This window comes from Cyprinus carpio, chromosome A3, assembly GCF_018340385.1.
Source record: "Cyprinus carpio isolate SPL01 chromosome A3, ASM1834038v1, whole genome shotgun sequence".
In the NCBI taxonomy this organism is placed as follows: Eukaryota; Metazoa; Chordata; class Actinopteri; order Cypriniformes; family Cyprinidae; genus Cyprinus; species Cyprinus carpio.
This window is the reverse complement of record NC_056574.1, coordinates 33,026,740-33,042,485: the sequence shown is the minus strand read 5'-3', so window position 1 is coordinate 33,042,485 and position 15,746 is coordinate 33,026,740. Positions and strand designations below refer to the sequence as shown.

At 36.9% G+C, this 15,746-nt stretch overlaps 1 protein-coding gene across 1 annotated transcript in view; it reads right to left on the bottom strand.

Moving 5' to 3' along the window:
- Positions 1-15,746, bottom strand: part of LOC109069092 (alpha-1,6-mannosylglycoprotein 6-beta-N-acetylglucosaminyltransferase B-like) — a 124,081-nt gene that overhangs the window by 83,756 nt on the left and 24,579 nt on the right. The window contains exons 3-7 of the mRNA XM_042733262.1: positions 15,589-15,733; positions 8,841-8,950; positions 6,533-6,606; positions 4,089-4,256; positions 263-427 (exon numbers count right to left, since the gene is read on the bottom strand). Of these exons, the coding sequence (XP_042589196.1) occupies positions 263-427; positions 4,089-4,256; positions 6,533-6,606; positions 8,841-8,950; positions 15,589-15,733 (662 nt within the window). The remainder of the gene's footprint in view (positions 1-262; positions 428-4,088; positions 4,257-6,532; positions 6,607-8,840; positions 8,951-15,588; positions 15,734-15,746) is intronic.

Sequence of the window (15,746 nt, the reverse complement as noted above, 5' to 3'; positions counted from 1 at the left end):
GATTGCGCTATTATTGCACTTCTCATTTATTTTGACCTTCATCAAATACCATATCTACAGCTAAACTTCTGGTTTGAAATCCCAGTCTTATTCAAATCAGTACATGGTAGGACAGATTTCCTCTGTTAACAACTAACTCAAATGTCACTTTGAAAACGAATCCCATCCGAATAGTGCTAATGAAGTCATTGTTTTAAGGAAATCTCATTATGTCCTATAGCGCCTTTAATTCACCTTATTTAGACAATGTGTGACAGCTCACCCTCTTCTGCTCTCTGTGGTGACCACGCAGGCGCTCGTCAAGTCTGCGTGCAGCTGCAGCCCACTGTGCAGCCAATCTGCGCATACGCCTCCTCATGAAGCTTAGTGATTCTTTTCCTGAGCCAACGCGCTCCAACAGTAGAGACAGATCAGAGCGGAAAAATGCCTATAGAAAGAGAAAATGTTAGTGAAAACTGGCAGGGAAGTGTAGATACAAAATTTGTGTCCATAAGTACTGATTATTTAGCAGACATAACTCAGAAAACAAATATGCATTTATAATTACCCTTACACTTATAGGTACACTTAGTATACTGTACTTTTAAAAAGAGTACTTATTATGGAAAAATATGCTTTAAAATAAGTGTGAACTGGATATAATATAACTGAATGTTAATTGCAAATAAATACACATGTATAATAAGTGTGAACTGAATATAATATAACTGAATGTTAATTGCAATTAAATACACATGTATAATAGTTTAAATTTATATTAAATGCAATTAGTTGAACTTTGAAGTGCTTTTAGACCAAATTAAGTACACATGCATATGTAATTTCATAATGATTTTCTCTTTTAAATATATTACTGCTGAATGTACTGACAACCAATTTTGATCAAATAAAACATTCTTCAATTCCATTAGGACCCAAGCCACTAGAGGCACAGGGCCCTATTGTTTTTCTAAGGAATATTATTATTATTATTATTTATATAAAAAATACAAAAAATCCAACTACCCAGGCTTCTTGGGAGCCTTAACTCAAGGCTCTTCAGCGCCCCCTGGAACGCAGTCAGAAAACTTGCTGCAATCTCATACATATTGCACGTAAACATATGGACACATATACCTGTACACATAGATTTACACATACATACACGCATATATCTCATCTGTTGAAACAATGTATTTAAATATATTTGTAATTACATGTTTGCAATGATGAAATTGCAGTTTAGTACATATAAAATATACTTTCTTTAAATGTGATATTGAATAATACACTTAACATTTGAAGTATGTTAGTATGTTTTTCAAAACACAACAAAAGATTATTAAAACATACTCATTTAAATAATGCTTCTATTTTTTATTATTATTATTAAAACATTTAATTTTACAATATTACAAAGTGCACTTTTTAAAAGTGAAAATGTTAAGAAAAAGTCATGCAAGTGTACACTTTTTAAATACACTTATGTCTCAGTTTATTTCATTAATATCACATTCAGTAATATTATTAGTCAACATTTGAAGTGGATCAAAAAAGTTCATCAAAGTTGTCCTAAGACAAGAACACATTTTGTTTTAGGTTTTAGGACAACTTTAAAGGTTATGGTCCACTTTAAGTGTTGACTAGTGTAAATTGTCCAAGTACAGTTTTTTTAAACATACTTTTAAGATTTGAAGTACACCACAAGTACACATTCGATACAAATACACTGAACAAAATTATAAACGCAACACTTTTGTTTTTGCCCCCATTTTTCATGAGCTGAACTCAAAGTTTTTTTGTTTTTTTTTGTTTTTGCACCCATTTTTCTTCTCTCAAATGTTGTTCACAAATCTGTCTAAATCTGTGTTAGTTAGCACTTCTCCTTTGCCGAGATAATCCATCCACCTCACAGGTGTGGTATATCAAGATGCTGATTAGACAGCATGATTATTGCACAGGTGTGCCTTAGGCTGACCACAATAAAAGGCCACTCTAAAATATGCAGTTTTACTGTATTGGGGGGTCCGAAAACCAGTCAGTATCTGTTGTGACCACCATTTGCCTCATGCAGAGCAACACATCTCCTTCACATAGAGTTGATCAGGTTGTTGATTGTGGCCTGTGGAATGTTGGTCCACTCCTCTTCAATGGCTGTGTGAAGTTGCTGGATATTGGCAGGAACTGGAACACGCTGTCATATACGCCAATCCAGAACATCCCAAACATGCTCAATGGGTGACATGTCTGGTGAGTATGCTGGCCATGCAAGAACTGGGATGTTTTCAGCTTCTAGGAATTGTGTACAGATCCTTGCAACATGGGGCCGTGCATTATCATGCTGCAACATGAGGTGATGGTCGTGGATGAATGGCACAACAATGGGCCTCAGGATCTCGTCACGGTATCTCTGTGCATTTAAAATGCCATCAATAAAATGCACCTGTGTTCGTTGTCCATAACATGCGCCTGCACATACCATAACCCCACCGCCACCATGGGCCACTCGATCCACAATGTTGACATCAGCAAACCGCTCACCCACACGATGCCATACACGCTGTCTGCCATCTGCCCTGTACAGTGAAAACCGGGATTCATCCGTGAAGAGAACACCTCTCCAAAGTGCCAGGCGCCATCGAATGTGAGCATCTGCCCACTCAAGTCGGTTACGACGACGAACTGCAGTCAGGTCGAAACCCCGATGAGGATGACCAGCATGCAGATGAGCTTCCCTGAGATGGTTTCTGACAGTTTGTGCAGAAACTCTTTGGTTATGCAAACCAATTGTTGCAGCAGCTGTCCGGGTGGCTGGTCTCAGATGATCTTGGAGGTGAAGATGCTGGATGTGGAGGTCCTGGGCTGGTGTGGTTACACGTGGTCTGCAGTTGTGAGGCCGGTTGGATGTACTGCCAAATTTTCTGAAACATCTTTGGAGACGGCTTACGGTAGAGAAATTAACATTCAATTCATGGGCAACAGCTCTGGTGGACATTCCTGCAGTCAGTATGCCAATTGCATGCTCCCTCAAAACTTGCAACATCTGTGGCATTGTGCTGTGTGATAAAACTGCTATAATCATGCTGTCTAATCAGCATCTTGATATACCACACCTGTGAGGTGGATGGACTATCTCGGCAAAGGAGAAGTGCTCACTAACACAGATTTAGAAAGATTTGTGAACAATATTTGAGAAAAATAGGTATTTTGTGTACATAGAAAAAGTCTTAGATCTTTCAGTTCAGCTCATGAAAAATGGGGGCATAAACAAAAGTGTTGCGTTTATAATTTTGTTCAGTGTATGTGCACTTCTTTTTTGCAAGGGTATACAGTAAAATGATGTTCTGTCCATAGATTTCTAGAATATTGCTACTAAATGACTTGCGACTAAACTCTGAATATCTTTTCAAAGATGTGACCCGTAAAAGGCAGTGATTTTGTTCTCAAAAGCAATACTCAAACACAACTTGAATGAATAGACGTGTAAGTGGTCTGTGGGCACAAGGTTGAGGTTAATCATAGTTTTGCAAATGAAAGAACTGTCATTTTAACAGATTGTGGCATATTTTTAAAATAGTTACTTTTTTAAGAGTACTGGTAATAGCTGTGTGGAATTTACAGAGGTAATTTTGCTAGGCAGGAAAATGCTACAGTGTTTTATGCTGTAGGGTAAAAATGAATAAAATGATGTCTCATTTCAGTCTTAGCAGGGTTTAGTGGCATAGTGTAAAACAGTTAAACAGCTGGAACTCTCTCACTTGAAATGACACACTGTGAGAGTAACTAACCAGGTGAGAACACACATACTGCTCACACAGTCTCTGTTTTAAAACCCACTGAACTGCCTTGCTTTCTACAGCCTACTAAGTCAGCATTCTAACTAAAACAAAACCTCTAAGTAACTGATTTGGAATGCTGCATAGGTAACAACTAGTGCGTTCTAGTATTGCCTTCTTGGTAAAAGACACCTGCAACACTGCCTATGGCAACTCATTAGGTTTTGGAAAAGAGCCATGCGATCTTAGCCATAATCACACCTCACTAACTCCTACACATCTCTGTTGCAATGAATTCAATGTAGTTATTTGTTGACTCTTCCAGGCACTCACCTGTCTTTTTGGCAGGCTGCTGGTTGTGGGGTGGCTGCTTTGATTCCTCCAGGCCAGTGGGGGGCAGAACCACTCGACTTCACTGAGGTAGATGAGGAAAGAGCAGTCAGAGCCGTCTACTCCATAAAAGGCGTAGCAAGGGTCCGATGTCCATCTGCCTCTCATCCACTAGGAAAAGAGATGAGTAATGGTTAACTCTTAGAAGTGTCACTATTTTGACATTTCACAGAGAGGACAGAGGTGTGACACCTGAACCGAGTGTGACAGGAACCATCAAAGATTAGTTTTCTTAAATACCTCAGGGTTTTCCTTCAGGTTTGTAATTACATTAACACTGTATTTAATTTTTTAATTTAATTTAATTTAATTTAATTTATTTTGCAGACACTTTTATACAAAGCAAGTTACAGTGCATTCAAACTATATACACAATATAGACAAAAGTATTGGGACAAACTTCTTAATTATTTAGATAATTCTAGATAATTTAGGTGTTTCACTCAGACCCATTGCCACATTTGTATAAAATCAAGCATATATGTATATATATATATATATATATATATATATATATATATATATATATATATATATATATATATATATATATATATATATATATATATATATATATATACTTCACATGGATGATGGATGGTATCATACTTATTTGAACTAATGCAGACACAGAGTGCACAATTCTTACACCACATGTGAAGTAAAACACAAAGTGCATTGTGTATTCACATAAAAACATGATGGATGTCCTTCAGCCTGAATGTCATAAAATTCATATTGGTACAACAGACAGTGCAACACATCTTTTAGCTGGTCAGCCATCTGTGTATCAGAAGCACGGGACACAGGAGAAGCAAATTCAGCACCCTTATTTTAGCTATTAAAGAAAAAATAATGAAGCACAGACATAAGTATTTGCATTTTTGTATGGTAGAATTTAATTAGTGAAGGGCAGCAGCAAAAAACACTGGTAAAAAGTGAGATTAAGTCCATAAACTCTATTTGTATATATACTCTCGATATATAAAGTTTAGTGTTTACATCATTTTTTTAGAATATAGAAACTGAGCAGTGGTGCTGAAATCTACTCCTTTATGAAGTCTCATTTTACAAGTACTTTAAGAATAATGAAAGTATAATGAATTGCCAAACAAACACTTGCACATTTTTTTGTTGTTATTTTGTCTTTTTGTTGTTATTTTGTAAGTAAGGTGAATGCAGTAAACAATCACACTTTTGTGCATTGTATTTCAGCCCCAGAACCTGAATGAACCCTAATGAATTTCAATACCACTGCTCAAACGTTTTGATGGAAGCATGCATTAAATTGATCAAATGTGGAAGTAAAAACATTTAAATGTTACAGAAGATTCTTATTTCAATTAAATGCTGTTTTTCAGAAGTTTTCTATAAAAAAAAAAAAAAAAAAAAGATATATAATATGAAATATATCAGGTCATGGTGGTCTGCTGTAACCTCCACAATACTCCAAAGTGGTCCTGAATTCTGAACTGCACAGTGTAAAATGTGCATGGCACAGATTTTGAGGGTGTTTTGTGCTGTTGCCTGATCTGCATAATTAATTTAGTGAATCGGGGGCTAAAGCAGCGTAGACAGCACATGCAAATAAACAGCTTTCAGCGGGAGAAATTCATTCTTAATAAATTCCCTCCTGTATGCATAAACTACAGTACAAATCATTAAATGCATCATAATTATTTTAAACTTTTGACAGCCCAAGATTTTATTCAGTAATAATAATAATAAATATGCAAATGTAAAAAAAGAATGTTGATGTAGGTAAGTGTAAATATGTGCAGATAAGAGGCAGAAAAAGATTTATGAGGATAAACTGTGTGTCTCACAGAGGGCAAAAGTGTAAATGACTGCTGAGTATTTTATGTAAGCAACTTGTTTATCATAAGTTATGTATGTACTTCATGAATACTAAAGAGTTCATGAACTGCAATCATTTTATTTAATAAGTAATTTTCAGGCTTGTGCTTAAATGTGTAAAGCAAAAAGACAACAGCAGTCCAAAGTGATTTTTGCCTTCAGTGACAGTTTTCAGTACAGTAGTGCCAACAAAAGCGCTGATGTTCACCATAAAAAAAAAAATAAAAAAAAAAAATAATAATAATAATAAAAAATGCATTGTTTCTTTGCTAAACTTGTCTTAAAAGCTGAGCACGTTTTGGTAAAGAGTCTGGGATGGTCTGGAAAAAAGAAAACTACAGAAAAGAGACATCATCTAAAAAAACAACATCAATCAATGAAACAGCTGTGAAAACACTCTGTAAGAAATCCATTTGTTGAGTGCCAGTGTTTGTTTACACCAATCTGTATTTCTCTAAGGCAACTAAGAAATAAAAAGACCAGACAAAAAGGAGTGTGAGAATTTTTAAGAAAAATCTCTGTCAACTCACATCCACTTTACTTGCGCAATCCGGATACCTGGGATCTTTCGGGACTTCGCACTGGCCTGCAACTCCATCTCGGCCTGTAGATGAAAAGGACAGGTGGTCACAGTCTGATAGCACTCTTCCACAGTACAGTATCTTCAGTATGGAACACCAGCGGGACCCAAATGCTCTCGGTTTTAATGAGGCTTCATATACTCTTCCATCTCCTCGACTTTGTTTAAGCTTGCTTTATTAAGCATTATGAAAGCGGCCTCTTGCCCTTGTACCTCTTACTTGTCTGCGTAATGCTTGCTCTGGGCTTTGTTAAGAGCTCTGTACTGCTTTCTGTTCAGATGGCGAGAAAAAAGGAATAGAAAATTGCAAACATCCCCTCGCCTTGATTAATAAACTCCCATCTCTCACTGGTAGCCAGTCCCAGTCAGCCTAATTAACGAATAAAGAGGTTGTTCTTTGTACAACAGGCTACTTCAGATGCATCAAGCATGCTCACAGAGAAAGGAATTATGGCTATTCTGCTTGATTATGAAAAGATACTAAGCAGCAGAAAAACACCCTTGAACTTTTCAATCAGAAGACATCCAATGACTCCCGTGTTCTGTACACACATGGACACTGATTTAAGAGATGCACTTGTTCACATCCTGCACTTGTCACTCCTTAAACTTTTAAGTTTATAAATGCCTATAAATCTCTTTTGATTGCAGTCTCTAATATCTTGGAAAACAATAATCTGAGACCCTGATGGGATCTATTTTTAAACTAAAGAGGAGACGCTTGTAATGTTATTGGTTTTTATCAGGAGAACATTTTATGAAGAATGATACTTCAGCAAAAATCTCAATGTATTTTTATTTTTATTTTTTATCTTAACTGTCACATGATCATGCACAAATCATTCAAATATGCTCATGCAGTGTTCAATTATTATGTGGTGTTCAATTAATACTGGTGCTTTATTATTAATAATAATTCTTATTATTATCAATGCTACCTAATATTTTTGTGTAGATAGATAGATAGATAGATAGATAGATAGATAGATAGACAGATAGACAGATAGATAGACTGATTGATTGATTGATTGATTGATTGATTGATTGATTGATTATGGTTCCTAAAAATTATATTTTTTGATAAAAAAAAAAATGCTAACACTTTAGGGACCAATTCTCTCTATTAACTTGCCGCTTACCTTACTAACTATTAATAAGCACCAAATTAGAAGCTTATTGAGGCAAAATTTGTAGTTGTAGTTAATAGTTAGCTAATAGTGAGAATTGGTGCCCAAACTAAAGTGTGACCATATATATTTCTATTGTCTGGGATTGTGTCACGTTATGTCACATATTCCCATTCACTGTGAACAGGCATAGTTACTGGACACTGAGAACATGACGTAGAACTTTAGATCAAAAGATATTGTTAAGTCCAAACTTAAATATTAGAAACTGGAAATGTACAAAAAGTCATTAAAAATACAATTTCAATTGCACACGAAATGCTCATTTTCAACATAAAAGATCTCATAACAAATCAAGCAGAGTATGATAAGCAGAATTCTTGAAAATTCTATCCAAATGGCAGAGCAGAAGTATGAATTCTATTTAATAAACGTCCCACACAGCTTGCACATATGCTCGCTAAAAACCTGCTGGAATTCCACCAAACTCTGTTGGCAAACTTTAGAGATATCAAACCCTACAGAGGCGCTCGCTGTACAAATAGCGGCAAGAGATGATTGGCATTATAGTGATGAAGTCCAATCTAGTTGCATTAAATAATAATGAGTGAATGTGAGCCCAGTCCTCTTCATGTCTAATTTTAAACAGCGCATTGCTATATGATTTTGGCTCAAAATGAGAATTTTTGGTGAGTTAATCAATCTTGCGTGTTATATGTAGCTCTTCAAGGTCTTAACGGATATAATTATACTTAATATACGTTTAGACACAATGAGACAATTGTTGATGTATAGTAAATTATAAAGTATGTTAGAGTATGGAAACATAAAATACATGTGGCTATCATAGATCAGATCAGTTGAGCTTTTTGATTGCAGATTTCAGTATTTTGATATAGAGTTTAAAATATCATTGATCAATCTCTTCTGAAACTCAAGAGGAAAGTTATACTGTATGAGAGCTTTATTTCCTCTGTAAAAAGTAAGTATTAGTCTCATTTGCTTTCCATTTAATGGGATTGCTAATTCCTATATAATTATATCTAATTCCTGATTTTCCTTTACTACAATCTTCTTTGCAACAAGGAATTTCCATCCTTGCCACATATATATAAAAAAAGAGAGATTCACCTCTGGCGGGGATGTTAGTCTTCTTCAGAATCTGCTCCATCCGTATAGCCATGTCAGACACATTCTGGGCGATGGCCTGGATTCGCTCAACCAGACCTACGGGCTGGAAACTGAAAAATGAACAGGAGTAAGAGAGAGAAATGACGTGCAGCAACAGGGCTATTAAAGAAATAGTTCACCCCAAATGAGGCTGGGCTACTTTCATGATACTTTTCATTTTTTTTGGAAAGTTTTTAAGCTCAGACATTCCGCCTAACAACTAATTTCATGTTCCACAGAAGAAAATAATAGTTTCGAACAACACAAGGTTGAGAAAAGATGGCTTTAAATATGCAATATGGAAATGCAGCCAACCTTACAGTACCTGTGCCTAATGAATATTAGAAATTATTAATGGATGAAAGTGTGTCTAAATTGAATTAAAATGCACATACACATTCTACAGCCTTGAGAAGAAACAAAAGTCTGAAGTGCCTCTACTGAGGCAAGTCTCTATTTATTGTGAAACTGAATTGCAACATCCTTGAATGGTGCGATTAGCCACTGGACATGCTAATTGTTTGAAATAAGCTTGGAGCATGAAATAGCGATGCTTCTGCGCTGACACCATTTACATAGATAGATAATAAAAATGACATGCGGCATGTTTAGGCCTGGCCCTGAGAGAAAAACACGTTACAGCAATTAAGCCAGTGGCAACTTAATTCCCTTGTTGTTGAAAGCATAAAAATGATTTAAAAGATTAAAAAGCTGTGTTAAAACGAAAATAAACTTTGCATCATTTAATTGTCCCAGGTGTTGATTTTTATTACAGTAAAATGAACAGATTGCCCTGTTTTGTTATTTAAAGGTAACATTAAAACAGCTTTGGAAACTTCAATATTTTCAAATGCTTTTTATGTGTCAGCATGCATTGATCATTATAATACTATTATTAGGTTGTTGTAGTAAAAATAATCTACAAGAAGGTGTTAAAACATTTCAATATTTAAAGTTAGGGTAGGTGATTTCATAGAGGCTAGCAATAGTAAACCAGCTTTGAAAGCATAAGATCCCACCCTAACTGCAAATCACTCTCCAAAGCCACGCCTCCTCAAACTCATGAACACGCACAGACCAGTGACACGTAGACAGACAGATAGATAGATAGATAGATAGATAGATAGATAGATAGATAGATAGACAGACAGACAGATAGATAGATAGATAGACAGATAGATAGATAGATAGATAGACAGATAGATAGATAGATAGATAGATAGATAGACATAGTTTACTATTTCTAGTTTACTTCATTTTACTTTTACTTTGTACTATAACTTTTGCTGTTTTAAATGCGCAAAATCCTAAAACTTTGTTTGCAAGTCTCTGTACCCACTGTACTTCTCAAGCTTTGTGTGATTCTAATTATTTTTGACTATATTTTTTCTCTTGCATCCAAGAATATTTCAATAAAACCTCAATAGGTTTTGATTCAGGTGTCTCAAGAGACTTGAAAAATCTCTTTCAGAGAGACAGGGAAATGTCTTTCAGCAAGCTTAGGGAATGGATTGTCATCTTTGTTTCACACCAAGAGTTTGATTTCTTTATAATACAGCTCACATGAACCGCCTGCAACCTCGTGCCCTGCAGCTACATCAGCAGCACGCTGAAGCAAACAGCCCCCCTCTGTGAGCAACTCTGTCATTCTCAATAAATGTCTCCTCTGCACAGCACAGAGCTGAACGCTCAGAAAAAAACACGGCATCTGAACCCTGACCTTTCTGACTTCTCACCCAAAGACAATAAAGTGTTCAAGCGAAGCTGTCACTTGCATGTTTGACTTCCACAATCTCTGCACTTCTGAGATTTCTTTTTTTAGATACTGCCAGAGCTTTTTACCTCCTGTGGTCTTTCATCCACACCAATCAAATCAGCTTTAGAAAGAACATCAGTGGTGATTTTTCAGTCCAACAGACACATTTCAAAAATGCAAGTTCTAAGGCTTTGCTGATACTACATTCAATTCAGTCTGTACTGTATTTCAAACCCGATCATTAGGACTGACTTTCACATTTCATGAGTGATGGAGCCGTTTGTTTAGATAGTATAGTCAATATCTGTTATATCTACATCGTTTGCTGTAGTAATTACTTCAGCAACAATATGATGCCCAGAAACCTCCTTCTGCAACAACACTGAGTACAGCGCTTTGATTTTACACCTTCATGAACATGTTCACTATTTACTATATAACAAATGGCACATAGTTCACTAAATGATGAACGTGTCAACAAAAATGAGATCTGACTGTAGACTACACATTACAGTTTATATGACAGTACAGTATATACACACTATATTCAAAATGCAAAAAAAAAAAAAAAAAAAATCAAAACAAATCTTATATAATTCAGAATTAGACAGGTTTCCAAAAACTTGTTTTTATTTTGTCTTTTTTTTTATTGGATTTTAGCCATATTGTACACTCACCTAAAGGATTATTAGGAACACCATACTAATACTGTGTTTGACCCCCTTTCGCCTTCAGAACTGCTTTAAATCTACATGGCATTGATTCAACAAGGTGCTGAAAGCATTCTTTAGAAATGTTGGCCCATATTGATAGGATTGCATCTTGCAGTTGATGGAGATTTGTGGGATGCACATCCAGGGCACGAAGCTCCCGCTCCACCACATCCCAAAGATGCTCTATTGGATTGAGATCTGGTGACTGTGGGGGCCATTTTAGTACAGTGAACTCATTGTCATGTTCAAGAAACTAATTTGAAATGATTCGAGCTTTGTGACATGGTGCATTATCCTGCTGGAAGTAGCCATCAGAGGATGGGTACATGGTGGTCATAAAGGGATGGACATGGTCAGAAACAAAGATCAGGTAGGCTGTGGCATTTAAACGATGCCCAATTGGCACTAAGGGGCCTAAAGTGTGCCAAGAAAACATCCCCCACACCATTACACCACCACCACCAGCCTGCACAGTGGTAACAAGGCATGCTGGATCCATGTTCTCATTCTGTTTACACCAAATTCTGACTCTACCATCTGAATGTCTCAACAGAAATCGAGACTCATCAGACCAGGCAACATTTTCCAGTCTTCAACTGACAAATTTTGGTGAGCTCGTGCAAATTGTAGCCTCTTTTTCGTATTTGTAGTGGAGATGAGTGGTACCCGGTGGGGTCTTCTGCTGTTGTAGCCCATCCGCCTCAAGGTTGTGCATGTTGTGGCTTCACAAATGCTTTCCTGCATACCTCGGTTGTAACGAGTGGTTATTTCAGTCAAAGTTGCTCTTCTATCAGCTTGAATCAGTTGGCCCATTCTCCTCTGACCTCTAGCATCAACAAGGCATTTTCGCCCACAGGACTGGGGAATCCAATACTGGATGTTTTTCCCTTTTCACACCATTCTTTGTAAACCCTAGAAATGGTTGTGCGTAAAAATCCCAGTAACTGAGCAGATTGTGAAATACTCAGACCGGCCCGTCTGGCACCAACAACCATGCCACGCTCTAAATTGCTTAAATCACCTTTCTTTCCCATTCTGACATTCAGTTTGGAGTTCAGGAGATTGTCTTAACCAGGACCACACCCCTAAATGCATTGAAGCAACTGCCATGTGATTGGTTGATTAGATAATTGCATTAATGAGAAATTGAACAGGTGTTCCTAATAATCCTTTAGGTGAGTGTAGTTCCTAACAGCTCATTTCATTTGGTTGTATGCTTTTCAGTCTACAAAACTTAAATCAGAGGCCATGTCCACACATACGCAGGTATTTTTTCATAAATGTAAGTTTTTTTCATTCTTCCGTTTTAAAAAAAAAATCTTTATCCACATTAAAAAAAAAACAAACGCATGCTATGATGCACTGTCAAGAGCATGCCAAACCAATAGGTGGAGATATAATCTCAACCATAAAGCCATGTTGGCCAATCAGAAGCCTGAAAAAGTTTCCAGTAGGCAGAGATAACAACGCTGGCTCCAACGTCACAAGCCAAAAACGCAAGTTTCGCTGTCTACACAATAACACTGCAACCAGAGTTTTTGAAAATCTTCACCCTGGCAGGCGTTTTCAAAAATGTTCAGTTTCAAGGACTTGGTGCTGCATTTGTGTGTGGACGAATGGCCAAACAGCATAGAAAAAGCTGCGGTTTTAAAAATAATCGCATTCATGTGGACAGAGATATGGCTACAGATTCTGGCTACCAAAATAAATCTGTTATATCAACATCCTTGCATTTTACGCTAACTCAACTTTATTTTACAGTAACTCAAGTCAAAACTATGAACCTGTTGCATTGCTAATATACTTGTCCTGACCAAACCAAAACAAAACAGTAACATAAACTCATTTCATACATACAGTCTTTAATGGAAAATTACTAGTAAATTACTGTTTAGAAATCATGTGTGAACAGGACCTTATGAAAATATGCCCATAAATCAGTTAAGGCAATTTTCCAGGATACGAAGTTGTAACATTATCACAAAATTGCCGTTATAATGCAATGTGTGAACAAACCGGTATATGAGCAAGTAAAAGGTTTGTAGAAATGCACTGTGATTGCGTTTTGACTGTGATGGCATGACACACTGTTTACAACAATAATTTAAATACTTTTTCTAAAAAAACTTTACCCTGCCTTCTTTTCCATTCATCGGCGGCTCTCTGTTGGATATTATTGTGCAGCATCTGTCCTTTTTCAAGCTTTATTGCATTCTCTGCGATCAGCCCCTCATGCCTGTCACTCAGAAGTCAAAGAATGTTGTCAAGTTGGACAGATAGTGAAACTAAAAAGCTTCTTATCATCCATCCAGGCAGATGTGGAAAGCACTGAAGCGTTTAAAGGTAATTTCTGTTGATTGACATCATAGCATTTATTGATATTTTGGTACTGATGTGTGAACTGTATTTTAGCGGTAAAAAGTGAAGTAAAAGTGAAGTGGTGAATTTCACAAGATGTAAAGCATTTGTGTCTTTACCAGAAAAGTCAATCTGAAAAGTAATCTGGTCATTTCACGGTAATTTACCAGGTTTCATGTCTGAAAGCATCAATAGTTTGACAGTTTAATTATTTTTTGCAGTTCCATCGGTGACACTACTGGCGCAGGAATGACATACTTCAGCTTTAAACTATCACTTCTATTGATTACTTTTCAGCAAAACAGAAGAAATGGAAATTTGACATCATACTTTGATGCGCATCAAAGATTGTATAGCTGGGATGTGTGGGTGTTCTTATCCTCTAAGATTTGTTGATGTCTGGAGAAATCACAAAGTAAAGCCATGGCACCAGCGCCCGTTTGAACTTCTGATGTGACAGGCATCTGTTTCCATGGAGACAGCTGAAAACTCTGGGAAGTGTCTTAACTAACTCATCTGCAAGAAGTTGACTCTATCTGAAACATACCGACAGCTGCTGCCTTCAAGACCTATTGGGAACTTCCCACTTGCAAACTCTGAACTTGTCACTGCGGTGTGATGTGTGCTCAAGTGCTGTGACTAGAATAAAATGGATGCGTTGAGCTTTCTTAAGAAGCATTTTTGTGAAGTTTAAGATATGAACAAGTGTAATCTCTATATTTTCTAATTTTATGTTTATTTCTGTAATATTTTTCATTCTCTTGCAGCCACAGAAAATGATGACAGATGTGTGTTGGTCGTGCAGGCCAGTTGCCTCATTAACCAGGAGCTACGCTTATCGCTATTCCTCTTCATAAACACACAATGTATGCAAACCAGTTTACACATAAACCTCATTCAGACTGTTAGCCCAAATCCGATTTTTGTGCTATATTTAGATTTTTGCAAATCCGTTTCAAGCTACATTCATATGTGGTTTGGAATCTTATTCAAATCACATACCTGGAAATCAGTTTCAGTCTGACTGGTCAGATCGGATTTAGCGTAGCTTTTTCACGTTCTCACATCACGCAAAGCATATGAACATCTATGCACAAACAAGCTTGTGTTGTTGCAAAGTGCAAGTCAAGTGGAAAAAGACAATATACTGCTAGTATAGGCACCTCTTTGAGTTATGAGACTGGGTGAGACGGCGGCACGGAATAAATAAAGTCACGCATTCCAGCTTCCTGCATTTCTGCCGCTGCCTCATAAGACAAAATATAATCCAGCGCGATGGCAGCATGTCGTCATGTCATAAAACAACATCTGTACTGCAAATTGTATTGCTGTTATTGTTGTTTTTTAGCATAGGCATACTAACACAACGGCATTGCCATAGAAACCAATGCAGATATTCAGTAAAACAAAAGAGCATTACGGGACACACAAAAGTATTTGAACAGTTGCGATACACAGTGTGGACAGCAAGTCATCTAGATTGGATTCCAGTCGAATATGCACAAAAATTGGATTTGGATTGACAGTCTGAACAAGGCTTTAGTGATAGAGCTCCCATAAAAATCTAATCAAACTGTAGTGTATAAAGTTACATTTTTAAAATGAAAACATTGTTTATTAACAGCTTACAGTTTATTAAACATTTTAGTTTCACAGATTGATTAATTTGTCCTCAAGTCATGATGAACTGCATTTTCAGTTGAACCATGCGCTAACAGCACAAAGACAAACGTGGAGATAACTGGTAATTAAGACATTGTGGTGACGTTTGTGTGCGCTCATCTTGTAAATACGATTATCCCTAGGTGACTTGACAGCAGCAAGTGACACCTGACTTGTAGAATGTTACTGCTGTGCTGTAATCATGGATGTGAAGCTGCACCTGTGGAGAGCAGAGCTCAACTCCTCCAGTCTGTGGGACTCGCTGCTGTTGCTCATTTTTGAAAGGGTGTCGATCCTCTTCATGATTATCTCCAACATATCACTGATCTTCCTCAGGACCCCACGAGACTCGAGACCCCCCAACACTGTTACACAAAA